Below are 13,939 nucleotides of genomic sequence, written 5' to 3' on the forward strand. Positions count from 1 at the left end.
GGGAGTGGTGGTATGATTCCATGATGGAGGAGAGGGCCTCGTGGAGAGTGGGTTCCCTTTGCCTGTCCGCCCCCTGTCGCACAGCAGCCCTCCCAGTTCCCCTGTGTTCCTTTGCCTCCGTCCCCTGGACTGTGTGCCCACTGCCACTGCCCCCAGGTCCCTGTTGTTGTTGGGGTGGTGGGTTATACTGGGTTCCCTGTAGTGGTGGACACACCGCTGATTGACGTGTCCTGGGTACAGAGGTAGGGCCCGCTGGGTGGGTGCTGTGCTGGTGTTACCAGAGGGTGGAAGGTCAGTGTTGGGCTGTGCCTGTGCAAGGGGAACCGACTGTCCCGAGGCCCACGATGGTCCGGGCTGGTCATCAGGATCCAGTAGGGCAGAGCTGCTGTCGTCACTGTGGGCCTCTTCTGTGGGTGGAGTGGAAATGTCTGGACCCTCCTGTCTGGAGACGTTCCTTAGTGGTCCTGCAGGGATATAAGAGCATGATTATTGCATCTGTGTGTGTAATGGTGTGCAATGGGTGGGTGTGCGTGTACCCCAGTGCAAGCATTCCTGTGTGTTGGTTTGTGTGATGATGGTTAGGGGGTTGTTATGGGTATGTGCAGTGAGCATGCTTTGGTGAGGGGTGACCATGCTTAGTTGTGTCATGCAGGGCTTGGTGTTGGGATGGGTGGTTTGTGTTATTAGTACATTAGTGAGGAGATGGAGTGATAGGGGAGGGGGTGAGGGTGTGGGTGTTTGATAGCATGCAGGTAGGGTGGGGGATATGATAGTTAAGATTTGACTTACCAGTGTCCATTCCTCCACCGACTCCTCCGAGGCCCTCTGGATGCATAATGGTCAAGACTTGCTCCTCCCATGTTGTTAGTTGTGGGGGAGGAGGTGGGGGTCCGCCGCCAGTCCGCTGTACCACGATGTTGTGCCTGGAGACCACTGAACGCACCTTCCCCAGTAGGTCGTTCCACCTCTCCATGATGTCCTCCCGATTTCTTGGATGCTGTCCCACAGCGTTGACCCTGTCCACGATTCTGCGTCATAGCTCCATCTTCCTGGCTATGGAGGTGTGCTGCACCTGTGAGCCAAATAGCTGTGGCTCTACCCGTAGGATTTCCTCCACCATGACCCTGAGCTCCTCCTCGGAAAACCGGGGGTGTCTTTGGTGTGACATGGGGTGGTGTGGGTGATGTGTGGGGTGGTGTAAGTGTTGATGTGTGTGGTGATGTGTAGTGGTGTGTGGTGTTTTGTGCGTGGAATGTTGTATGGGTGATGGTGTTGTGTGCCTCTGTGTGGTGGGGTTCTTAATTGCTGGGCTCTCTGTCTCACTGGCCTTCGTTCGTGAATTGTGGTCGTAGGGGTTTGTGGGTGATGTGGGTGTGTGTTTTATATTGAATTGGGTGTGTGGGAGTGGTGTGTGTATGTGTATCAGGTGTGTGTATTTCGAATTGTCCAATGTGGCGGTGTTTTGGAGATGTGTGTGTATTTTGAGCGCGGCGGTGTGTACCGCCAATGGAATACCGCATTTGAAAGACCGCTGTATGGATTTGTGGGCCGTGATAGCATGGGCGTGTTTCTGTTGGAGTGACGATGGAGGAATTCTTTTCGCCAGTTTAACACTGACCTTTGGTGTGGCGGACTTGTGTGGGTGTCTGAATTTCGGCGGATTCCGAGATGTGGGTCATAATAGCTGTGGCGGAATTCCGCGGCCGCGGCGGTGTTTTGGCCGTCTTCTGCACGGCGGTAAGCGGCTTTTACCGCCAATGTTGTAATGACCCCCATAGTGTTTGCCGCCCATCTCAAGGCGTAGCCGTGCTGGGTACAGCATACCGTACCGGAGGCCGCATTTCTGGAGGGTATATTTAACTGCAGAATACTTATGCTTTGCCTCCTGGACCATCTGCATAAAATCTGGGAAGAGGGATAGAGCCATGCCTTGATAGTGTAGTGTTCCCTTCTCATGGGCTAAGCGTAGTGCAGTATGGTGTGGGTAAATGCCTCCCTGCCGAACAATTCCACCAGGAGTTATTCTGCAAAAATATCCATGTGCCCTGTGTTGGTGGCCTCCACCACTCTTGCAATGCGAATATTATTGCAACAGTGGCATGACCCAAGTCCTCATTTTGGCGTCAATGGTTTTCAGCAGGGACTCCATTCTATCTAGCCACTTTCTGGTGTCTGTGTTGTCATACTCCATCTCTGATATCCGGCGTTCCGCGCCATCAAATCCGGTGGCATGTCGGTCTATGCATTTATTCATGTGATCGAGGCTTATGGTCAATGTGTCGAAGCGTGAGTCTATGGTCTTAAGGCCAGCTTGCGGTTCGGCCATAATGGTAGCTGCATCATCAAGCGGGAGGCTAATGCTGCGTCAGTGGTGAAATCTATGTCAGCAGGTTCTTCTGGATGTTGTTGTCACACACTCTTAGCAGATTCAAACGATAGCTGCTTCCATTTAGGGTCCCCTCGCTCCATTGCGCCTATGTGGGGAATACACGGTAGCCCATGAAAGCGGTAGGCCAACATCGAATGAAACACACATTGGTGAAAAATCAATGCAACCAGCGCAGCACGCCAGGGTCCTGCAGGCATCATCGCATCGAATGCAGGAATTCAGGGTGACCATTACTATGACCCAGCAGAGAGAAGTCTACAGCCTAGGTGCTGCGTCCGCATAGCGATTATCCGCGAGTGGCAGACGTCTTTGGGACCTGGACGCCAAACAGTAACTCACTGTGCCCCCTCCAGCTCATATATGATCTCTGGGGATACTCGGCAGCGAAGCAGAGGAGGGAGTTGCCAAGCAACGGAAGCAGCTCCATGTAAAGAGGAAGGCACGCAGCCCAGTCTGTGCGCCGCAGGTCAGCTCACTCAGAGGCCAGGTATGCATATGGAGGCAGTGGTATAGATGTGGCTCACTTCCGATCCAGAGTGTGGATATGGTGCAATAGATCACACATCGGGCCATTCCAAGATGTTGTGCAATGCAGCCGTAGGGCCTCCACCTCAGGCCGTTCCCCACGGCCCCGTCCTCAGGCTCACATTCGGACCCTGTCTCCCCTAGGCCTCCGAGGGCTTCATCAGGCCGTGGCAGCCGGCGTATTAGGTAGTGGCTGATCCAGGGGCATTAGCGGCACACAGCTGATAGTTCTAGGCACTGCGCCCCAAAATTAATGAAATCTTGGCGACCGAGCACACCAAGGAGGCAGGATGGCACCCGTAGACAGTGGCATTCAGGCGAGTTCAAGGAGCATCAGAGCCGTGTGGCCATCTTGGTTGCCAGCTGGCCACACCCTAACAACAAACAGAAGTAAGGGCAGACAGAGGGGGTGCACCTGGACTGTCAAAGCAAACTAGAGTGTACTCCTCTACTAGGTCTGTCACTGCTGGTTAGTGTGCCAGATCGAACACAGGCAGGCAGGAGGGGGACCTATGGGCGTCCTGAATGGACACATCCTGAGATATGGCGTTTATGGAAGTGCAATATGAGATAGGAGCTTAGGAGAACCAAATAGGTAGGGTGACCAGAGTTTGAGGAGCAAAAACTGGGACAGGTCAGACATACAAGATATACTTTTATATCTGACCTGTCCCGTTTTTTTGCGTAGCTTTGTGAATGTGTGCCTATACATGTGTGTTTATATATATATACACATACACACATTTACAAGACTACACATATAAAATTAGCTATGGCTTGACCGCTGCAACCCCCCGACCCACCCACCTCTCTCTGCTCCCCACTCCGATGTCTCTGCTGGGAGCAGACAGGGGACAGTAACAGATAAATTAATTTAATTATTGCATACTTTGTAGGCATCTGTTAAAGGAGAGCATACCTTCAATTTATGCTTCCCTAGATAATCTGACCTTTTTCCCAAAAACCGGGACATTTGTGTAACGATCTGACCTTTGTCCCAAAAACCGGGACATTTGTTTGAAAATAAGAGATGCGGCGGGACACCGGGACAGCCCTCTAAAAACCGGGACTGTCCGTAGAAATCCAGGACGTCTGGTCAACCTACACATAGGACACAGCCAGGGTAGGGTATTGCAGTGTTCCCAAGTCAACTGGTTTGGGTGGTAGAGTGCAAAAACTGACAGCAACCCATATTTAGTTCTTAAATCCCCAGTTCTATGAAATGTTCACCCTCTTTTGATTGACTGTGTAGTGTCCAGGTGATCTGCATTAGACTGTGAAAGTTAGACAGGCAACAAATGTAACTGTGACCTAAGTTTGTGTTTCGCAGATGCTCTTATCCAGCCATGGCAGCAACAACTTTTAAAACAAACTACGGAAACAAGGCAAAGGTATTTTCAGTCTGGCATGCCTAGGCGATAACTGTGCTTCCACAAAAAGCCTAGAGCAGGTTAGCCCTCTCCCTACTCCTAGGACATCACTTCATGTAACATAATCAGATTTGCAATCTATATGATGTCAATTCCTGTGAAGTCATCAATAATGCTACCTAATTTTATGGATAACTGAGAATGGGGAATAGGGCTAAACACCAAGGTTTGGAAGACACGTTGCAAAAGGGGACAGATGCTTGTGAGGTCCCTTCCCAATGAGACACAAGCAACAGAATGAGATCAAAGGGGCTTAGAAGCCAGAGAGACTTCCATTCTTCAGAACATTGCTACCGCTACATGAATTGCCTCCCGTAAAGAATGAATGCTTCACAGCAATGATAACACGTTTGCTTTGAAAGTAGTGTACATGACAAAGCCACTCGATACTGACTTCTGAGGGGTCCATTTCTTGAAGGGAAACTGCCATAGGCTTGCCTGAACCACGACCCTCCGGATCCCTGCCTTAACCATTAATTCTTGAAAGAATCCACTCCAATAGTTCTGCCAAGTGACGCTGTGTACCCTGTACCAAAATGAAATTATGCTTGCTTTTATTTTTCAATAAAGCAAGCAACTTGGCAATTTCTAACGATGACACTTTATTAGTATAGTACATATTTACGGTTACTTAATCTTAAAATCATGTAATTGCCAGGCAGTAATCTTACTAAAGGAACAAATTCCTTTATAGGGAACAGAAGCTTTTATTCCGTATTACAGAGAGTGTAAGAAAATGCAAGTTTATTTAAAACAGGTAAGGTGTTAAAATGTTTTTCTTTGAATAGATTCTGTAAGAAATGGCGAGTGAAAGGCAAACAGCCCTTTTTTGACATCCCTTTATTATAAGTGGCACCCTGCTCTTACGTGATGCTGTGGAGTTACACCATGTTCAGGTTATTCAGCCATGAGTCATGACTCCAAGTCTCATCCCCTCATTTCCTGAAGGGCCAAGTATCGGGAGGAGTGGGACTTTGGGGTCTGAGTGGTAGGTCTCATTAGTAGGCTTTTCATGCTCCTGGTGGGGGGGGGGGGGTAAGCCAGAATTGTGGTGGGGGGGGGGAGATGGTGCACCAAACAAGTGGAAGGATAGTTTCAGACATGCAGGGAAGAGTTAGTCAGGCAGATGATGACCGGGTGGAGTGCATGGCTCAGATGTAAATTGTCTCCACCTCTGTGAAGGCTGGCAGCAGTCCTGGCCTCACAATGATTTTCCCAGATATTGTGCCCAAAAGTTGCAAGGATCCTAGGCCCAGCAGGATGAGAATGATGATGGACAGCCAACCTTTACTGTGTACCCCCGCATTGATCATTTTCTCTCCCAGAATTTGTCCCATTGCCTGCCTCTCTTAGCTTTCCCATAGACATCACAGCCTAATCCCGAAAATACATTGATTAAGCATAATGCCGGGATAGTGAAATTAGCAACAAGTACCCTTTGACCCATATATCTCTCGTGTCGGAAACTTTAAGACACACATAGGTCAATGCAATGCTCCCTGTCTCCTTTTTAGCAAAGCCCTCCACTTACCTGGTGTCAGAACAACACATGTACTGCTCAGTCAAACTGCTCTAGCAGGTAAGTGTGGCAATCCGTAGCAGGTCCACCAGCCCCGAGGTCTGCAGTAGTATAGTGGTGCTGCAGCCGTCAGTGGAAAAGAATCCAGAGGCGCTGATGTCAATAAGGAAAATGCCCCCGCCCTATAGTAAAAGACAGCCATAACACGAGCATAGTCGCCCATCATACGGCTTCGCCCCCATGACACTGCACTGACTGCGCCAATGATAGCCACGGTCCTGGCTGCAGTCCACCACCCATGATCAGTTCTTATCTTGAGCAGTTGTTGGGGATGAGCCATCATTTTTGGAGGCTGGGGCTTCTTTTTCATCGTCAGACGTTGACCCAGAACAAGAGAGAGAAAAGCAGAACATGGAGAGGGATGAAGGAAGAGGCAGATAGAAAAATAGTGACAAAGGGAGAAAGTAGGGATGAAAAAGAACCTGCAAGGCGTGAACTGAAGAAACAGAGTGTAGAGTAATATAAGAAAGATGCAGGAGGTGGATTCAAGACGAGGTAGGCTTGGTATTCAGCAATATGAGCGTTTTGCAGAGCCGGGGGCAGGTTTCTAAGAAAAACTTTGGATCCCAGCACTTATATTTTTTATGAATTAAGCACTAACCTTGATAGAGTGCTGGAGGTGCTAGTAAGGAAGATACAGCCTTGCCCAAGATCGGGGAGCCACTAGCAAGCAACCACTGTTGGTAAAAGTACATCACCACTACAAGGTTAGATTCTTATGTTTTATACTGTGCCCTTTACAGCAGGAATCCGTGACTACATTAATGTCAAGTGGCTGATGCATGTAATATGTAACACTTTCAGCCAGAGGAGTTTATGGCCAACAGCATGCGCATTCAGCAAAATATCATTTTGCTTTTAACACTTTCGTGTAAAAATCTGGCTGGAACGTGTCAAACATATTGTACACATATTATACTACAGTAATATGTAACTGACAATTAGTGCTTAATTTGTAAATAAAATGTGCCGGTGCCCAAAGCCCTCCCCTTAATCACGCGGCTGCTGTAATTAAATGCGGGGAACACGGAATACTGAGGCGGCGTAATCCTGAAGCCATCTCAGGCCACTTCTATCTATTTACAGACTCTCCCTGCCCCTTCAGCTCACTCTTGCAGCTTTCTTTCTCCCATTGTGACGCTTTTTCGTTTTTCCCTTCCTCCGTCTTTCCCATATGTGTATTTTGCTCGCAGCAAATGCTTGAGGCAGAAGAATAAGCACCGGCCCCCAAAAATAAGTGCTGGTGCTCAGCACCGGAAACAACAAGCACAAATTAAGCACTGCTGACAATTATGTTAGCCGCGTAATCAAGCACTTGCTGCTTTTGCTGCATAAACCACCATCTGCTGCATAACACGCACTTTAAGATTCAACCTATCAGACCTTAAAAGGAGATACATCTTTTTTGAGATTCTTTCCCGAGTGTTCTCTTGAAATGACTGCTGGTTTGGAAACAGAGGTTTGTATTACAGATTCTGGAGGACCTACATGAATGTGTTTAGAAGTGCTGTATTATTTTGAATTATGGCAATATCTGCCATGTGCTTTCATATTGTACATTTATGAAAACTATGCAGTATATATATTTAAGTATAACATTTTAGTTAGAGAATTTTTGGGGAATCTGCGAGTCCTCTAGCAGGTGGTGTATTATGTGGCACGTGGCAATATACACTTATTAGGAAAAGAGATCAGAATCAGGTTAATTCCACATGTCCTGTGTACACTGCATGATACACATTAGGCGTGGTCCCTATAAAATGCTCCACTGCGGATGGCCGCGGTGGGACATGCAGGTCTCAGTAGTACAATACAGGTGGGAGATGCTGGCACCAAAGAAGGGGTTAAAACTCCACGGGAGTGGCCTCTTTCGCTGCGATCCAACATCCAGGTTAATGCTTGAAACCCTACACTATGAGGTGATGGCACGTTCCTTCACAGACACAGTTTGACAAACAGAAAACACAAGTATCATCTTTCATCTTTTATTGTTCCCTAGCTATTACCAGTGTGATTGGCATCATATAAACATACATCGAGGGATTCGTGACCGCCCGTGTGTGATGGGCCGTGGCAGTGCAGATGTGGTTCAGAGAGCTCCCCTCCTTTAGCAAGTCATCAGTGCTTGCCCTTCTTCTTTTCTCCCTGTGGGATAAAAAAAAATGGAAGATTTACCAGAAGGTGGAAGGTGGAAGGTGCGCTGGCTTTCAAAAACTTCAATCCCCCTCCTCCCCGAGACGCCACATATCACTGCAGCTCGAATACGGCCGTCCCTATTAATTACAATATGTCAGGCAAGAGGATGAAACCCGATCAGGTTAAAGGGATGGAACCAGTGAAGACTTCCTTACACGGGACAGCTGGATTACCTGGTCCCAAACCAGCACTATCATTCTGTACAGCCCACAAACTATTAGTCTGATTGCTAGCAATCCAGTGTAGATTAAATTACTGTTGGCAATTTTAGATTTTTGTATGTGCCATACACTATTTGGTTTTGCTATTTATGCAAAACAAAATGGAGTGCCTTCTTTAGTTGCTGGAGTTTAAAAAAGCCACTTAGGGTGACATTTTGTTACTGTTTGTGTTTCAACATTGATTATAAAATACTTTTGAAGTGCTCAGTACTTTCTCAGTGCCCTGCATTCTGAAAAAAATGCCCCTAGAAGCAGGCGCCTTATTAAGAATTGGGCAGAGAGGGACATCCTCCCAATAGTGGAGGGTGTTCCGTCCGCCATATATTGAGTGGCATTGGCAACAATGGACTCTTAATAGAGAGGATGGGGCTTTGCACTTTTTTGGCAGATGTCCCATATCAGCCCAAATCGAAGTATGGCCCTAGGATTTGAAAATACTCCATGTCATTAGGGCCATGAAGCTGCAATACTCAGGTCCCTCTAACTATTGTAATTTTAAACTATAGTTCACAATTTGTTAAAATGATGTTAAAAAAAGAAAAGCCACACAACGGGTGATTAAATGAAAGCCAGAGACGTCTTTCCATGCTAGAATTGAGTTATCTGGTAGCCTTATTCTATTACAAATGTTCAGCAATAAAACACAGTACAAATCCTTTTATGACAGTGCACAGAGATAACAGCCAGAGTGAAAGGAAGCCGTTGTTGTGAGATGAAACGGGTCCCCAGAGAGAAAGCATCTGGTTTACTCTTGGAAAAGAGCAGCATTCACAATCTTCCAGTCAGACAGACATGAGTTCTGCACACCAAGCAGATTAAAGTAGTGGCGACAATAAAAACATGCGCTTCTTTACCATGTAGATATGATTCAAATAGCAATGCAAGGGTGCAACAGTAACACTCTACATCTCAAGTATGACAACACCTGGCAAAGCTCAAAAACTGCAAACCAAAGTCTTAGGCAAATGTTTTTGTAGCTCACAATTAATTGCCACAAATGGTGCTAAAGCACCTCCCACAAAGCCACAATTAGAAATAACACTCTTGGGCTTTTAAGCGCTTAGTAGTTTGCACTCCATTCCACCAGGGCAGCTGGGGCATTTACTCAGCTGCCCTGGTGGACTGCAGCCTGCTGTATTTAGAGCTCTCCACCTGCCCAGCAGAGATCACTGTGCTTCCAGAGGAGCCCCGGGCACACAGACTCCAACGAAGCCATTCAAGCTTTGCTATGCTGGTGCTAAGGTCAGTGCTCCAGCAAAGCAATGTTTTAAAATATATTCCCAAAGCAGAAGTTTGTTTTTGAAAAATAAATATCCCTGACACGCTGGGAGTTTTCTCCAAGCGTGTGGTGATCCTTTGTTTCCTTGGTCAAGATCGCTAGGCTTTTCCTAGCAGCAGTAAACAGGGAGAATCTATGATGGAACATCCACCCTAAATAGAATGGATTCTCTGAGATACTTTGATTGAAAGGCCAGTGTCAGTCGGACCATCAGCAAAAAGGTTCCCACTGACAAATCCTTATGAGGTTCCGCTGACAGAGACATGACGGTTCGCCGGATGACACCATGTTTGAGCATTTTACTCTGTACGCCTAAATAAAGCTCTCTATCACAAAGCCTTAATTTCCAAAGAGGGAGGGTTCTTGTCTCTTTAGCATTCACGTATGTGTTGTCTGGTGGCAGATGCTAAGTGTGTTACCTCAGAGTCACTGTCGGAGCTGCTGCTGCTGCCATGTTTGTCTCCTTCCTAGCAAAGAAAAGAAAGAGAAAAAAAACTAGTGTTAATGCAAAGTGGTGCTTCTGTACCCGGTTCACTGCCATCCAGCAAAGCAAGAAACAACATCCCTGCAGCAATTAGCATTCTGCCCAAAGCTTGGGGCTTCAGTACAAGTGCCAAAGGCCAGGGCCCAGTCTTAAGAATGCTGCAGATTGTTAAATGTAAAGATTACACTCCTGACTGTTAACTCAGCTTTCATTACCTAAAATGCAGATGTTGCAAGACATGGCGTGACGCTCTGTAGTGCAATGCAGTACTGTGGTGTAGGGGTGGCCATGTTGGTGGGAGTGAGGGTGTAAGGTAGGGAAGGGTTGGGGGAGAGTGTGACCTTGGATTGTTAGATTCTACAAGGCAGCATGGGAGAGAGATTGATTTGTTGTAGCAGATCTGTAAATGATAAGACATGGTGGTATGGCAGAGCATGGTATAATGGGCTATGATGCTAGAGTGGTGCGAGATGGATATGACGGGCCCTGATGATGTTTGATGAGGTATAGCAGGGCAAGATAGGTGTTACAGGGTATAGCAGTACTGGGAGTGTGGGCAATGCTGGAGTGGTTGTGATAGGGTATTGTAGAGCCAGGCAAAGTGCTATATGGTTTAGAAGGGTACACTGGTGTAAGTGGGATATGACAATATCACGTTGGACTGAGTTCTTCTTGCACTTCAGTGTAAGTGGAGTAGGGAAAAGTGAGGGGAAGCATGGAGGACTGCATCCTAGTAATAGTAGCAGAGACATTATAAACATCTACTGGGGCTTGTTGTAATTTGTAATTTTTGCAACTGTATTTTAGTGATTCAAGAACATTACAATTTCTACAAGAACTACTATGCATATTAACCAAACAGTACATATGGTTTGGATCAGGTTGAGTGAATAAATATAGCTGTCTTCAGTTATACCACATTGACAGAAGAAGAAAATCTGCAAAATCGAGCTAATTTCACATTGTATAAGAACTTCAGTCTCTCTGGACAAAGGAACATTTAAGTGCATGATTCATACTCATTGGGGCAAGCACAGGAATCAAATGAGGCTATGGGGGAGGAGGGGATAGACTTAATAGAAGTATTGCCAGTGAGGTGATGAGTGACTAGGTATGAGAAACAGAAATATTACACATGGTGTCTCATGATTTGGAAGGAAATAGCACAGTGACCTGGAGTGATAAGGAGCCACCAAGATTTCTGATATATAATAAGGTTTACTGATCTCTAAATACAGTTTGCCTCTTAAAATACAGTATACAAAAGTAAGAACAGGTGGAACTATTGAAATGTATATAGAGCAAACATAATGAGCGAGAATGTGAAATAAAAGACCTTCACCTATAATAGCTTTTCCAATCAAAAACACAATGTATAACCTGTGTCAGCAATGTATTCTTCTAAAATGCGGTGTATCCTATTATGTATATTGTGTATCTCTGCTGTGAGAAATGTGAGATGCTCAATTTCTCATCGTGTGATTGCTGTAAAATTGTTATTTTATTCTTCCAAGGGTGAAATACAAAACAATTAAAGCATTTTAAAAATAAATATTGTGTATCTGCTGGAAATACAAATTTTTCCCCTGAATCACTGTATAGTTTCATGCAATGTGACCACAACATGATCAGCTATTTCTGCATTATATAAATCCAGTGCTTTCACTTCAGGCTATAGTGTAATAATCTAAAAGTTCATTGAATCTGCCACTGTGTTGTAGGCTGCCAAAGCTTTTACTGAAGGGAGGGCTCCATTTTGATTGCTGGTCAACCCATAATCACACACTGAGAAAACATACACAGTAATTCATTTACAATGGATGGTTGCACAAAGTCCCATGTGTGTCATACAATATTGGCTCCATTCACACAGTGACCCATCAAAAAGCCAATATCACAAAGTGGAAGGGAAGGGGAGCCGGAATCCCCTATACCCAACAGGTCTTCAGAGGCTCTGAGAAGCCAATGTCTATTTGGGGTTTAGAAAACACCCAGTGACAGCCTCAGCAGGGCCTTGTTGTTTTTTAAGGGGAAGGTAAATGGGGGTTGTTAGAGGGAAGGGATAAAAGAGCCACTCAGGCAGCTCTCAGCATGATGCCCCACCCTCTTCTCACACTGTGAATTTGTTTAGATTGTCAGGTAGGATCGACCAGCATCTTTCTTAAACATAAAACATTTAGATCCATGGCCAGCTAATCAAGTACTCATAGAAAGGTATTTTTGTTGCTTTTCATGCAGTTGCGGGAATTAGTGATGTAGCTTACCTTTATAATTGGTACCAACATGAAACTTTGCACTGGGCTTAATAATAAGGTAAAAAAAATGAATGATAATATAGACCCCAAAAATTGTATGGCTTCTTGGCCCATATAACGTCATAAAAGAAAATGGCAGCCGCTATTATTTGTACAGCGATTATGAATCTAATGTTAGGCATCCATCACATAATGTCACAAGTTTTTCTGGTCAGGAATGCCAAAAGTAGCACAAATTCTGCATTTCAGTTGACCCCTGTATGAAGTATGAGAAATTTTTAATGGGTCCAGTAAGTAAATACCTTATGATGTAAATAAAAGAGTATGTTGCACTGCCCTTGTAAACTTACAAATATTTTTTTTGTTGCAGGTTTCTGAAATTGTGAAAATATTTTCTGCTGTAAGTGAGTAAAAATATCTACCAAAATGTAAAAATGTCTACCAAAAGAAGAAGTGAATTTGCGAATAATAATGATGAGTTTATATCTAGTACACAAAATTTTGGAACTGAGATTGATTAGGATCTGTGTCAACAAGATTTACCAGAAGATTTAGTGTGTCGAGCTAATAAACGTTCTGATAAAGGAATTGAGTACAAAAGTTTGCTTGACGATCTGCTAGCTTTTGACAAAATAAAAGGACTTCCACCAATCATCAAGACAAAATTGTTAAAAAATCATGAGGTAGTTGAACAACTGTTAAATGAAAACTGTGGAAAATTCCATAAACTTGTAGAAACATATTTGACAAACAAAAACTTGCAAGGTTATAAAAAAAACGAAACTATTTCAAGACAGTTTTCAAGAGAGTACTTCAAGGTGTACGTGTGCTTCATTTATAGTTGAATTGAAAAATAAGTGTTTCTTCTGTGATGAAGAGTCAGCGGCAGAGCTTATAAATGTGCATAAACTTGAAATAATATAAATATATTCAGTATCTGTGAACAAAATGCTCTTCAGGATGGTGTCGGCCTAGCCAATGCAGCTGCTATTATTCAAAAAGAAATGTTTCAACATGAAGTAGATGGATTTAGTGGACAGTTTGAACAAAATTGCCAAGAAAAGTCAGTAGGGACTGCTATGCTAAATCTAATAATAATGGTTATGGAAGGTTATAACATTTCAAATGACAGCACAGTAAATGATAAGATGAGTGCTGTTTTGTCAGTCTCACAGCTTGTCCAGTAAGTGTAAGAAGGCAAATCCTAAAGGAAACATCCGCCACAAAAAAGATAATGAAACTCCACTACTTCTTTATATTGGATTAATGGTGCATGCTAAAACTCAAAAACGGGAATTAGTTGACAAACTGCACAAATTGGGCATATGCATGTCATAGGAGTGTGTTCAAGAAGTGTCAGCAACAATAACTAACACACAATATAAGCAATTCTGCAATGACAGGGTTGTGTGTCCAACAGGCCTTCAACTCTCCACTTTCACTTGTGCTGAAATAGACATATTGATCACATTCCCTCGTCATCTTCATCCACTCAGTCATTCCATGGAACAGCCATATCTCTGATACAGAGAAAATCAGATGCACAGGGTACATTATCCTTCTTAAAAATTGAAGAAAATG

The 13,939-nt window shown here is 44.7% G+C and overlaps 1 protein-coding gene across 1 annotated transcript in view; it reads right to left on the bottom strand.

Moving 5' to 3' along the window:
• Positions 1–7,894: 7,894 nt before the first annotated feature.
• The window catches only part of LOC138245737 (uncharacterized), a 28,191-nt gene continuing 22,146 nt past the window's right edge, over positions 7,895–13,939 (bottom strand). Inside the window, exons 4-5 of the mRNA XM_069199604.1 lie at positions 10,039–10,086; positions 7,895–8,068 (exon numbers count right to left, since the gene is read on the bottom strand). Of these exons, the coding sequence (XP_069055705.1) occupies positions 8,042–8,068; positions 10,039–10,086 (75 nt within the window). The 3' untranslated portion in view covers positions 7,895–8,041. The remainder of the gene's footprint in view (positions 8,069–10,038; positions 10,087–13,939) is intronic.

Source organism: Pleurodeles waltl, chromosome 7, assembly GCF_031143425.1.
Source record: "Pleurodeles waltl isolate 20211129_DDA chromosome 7, aPleWal1.hap1.20221129, whole genome shotgun sequence".
Taxonomy (NCBI): Eukaryota; Metazoa; Chordata; class Amphibia; order Caudata; family Salamandridae; genus Pleurodeles; species Pleurodeles waltl.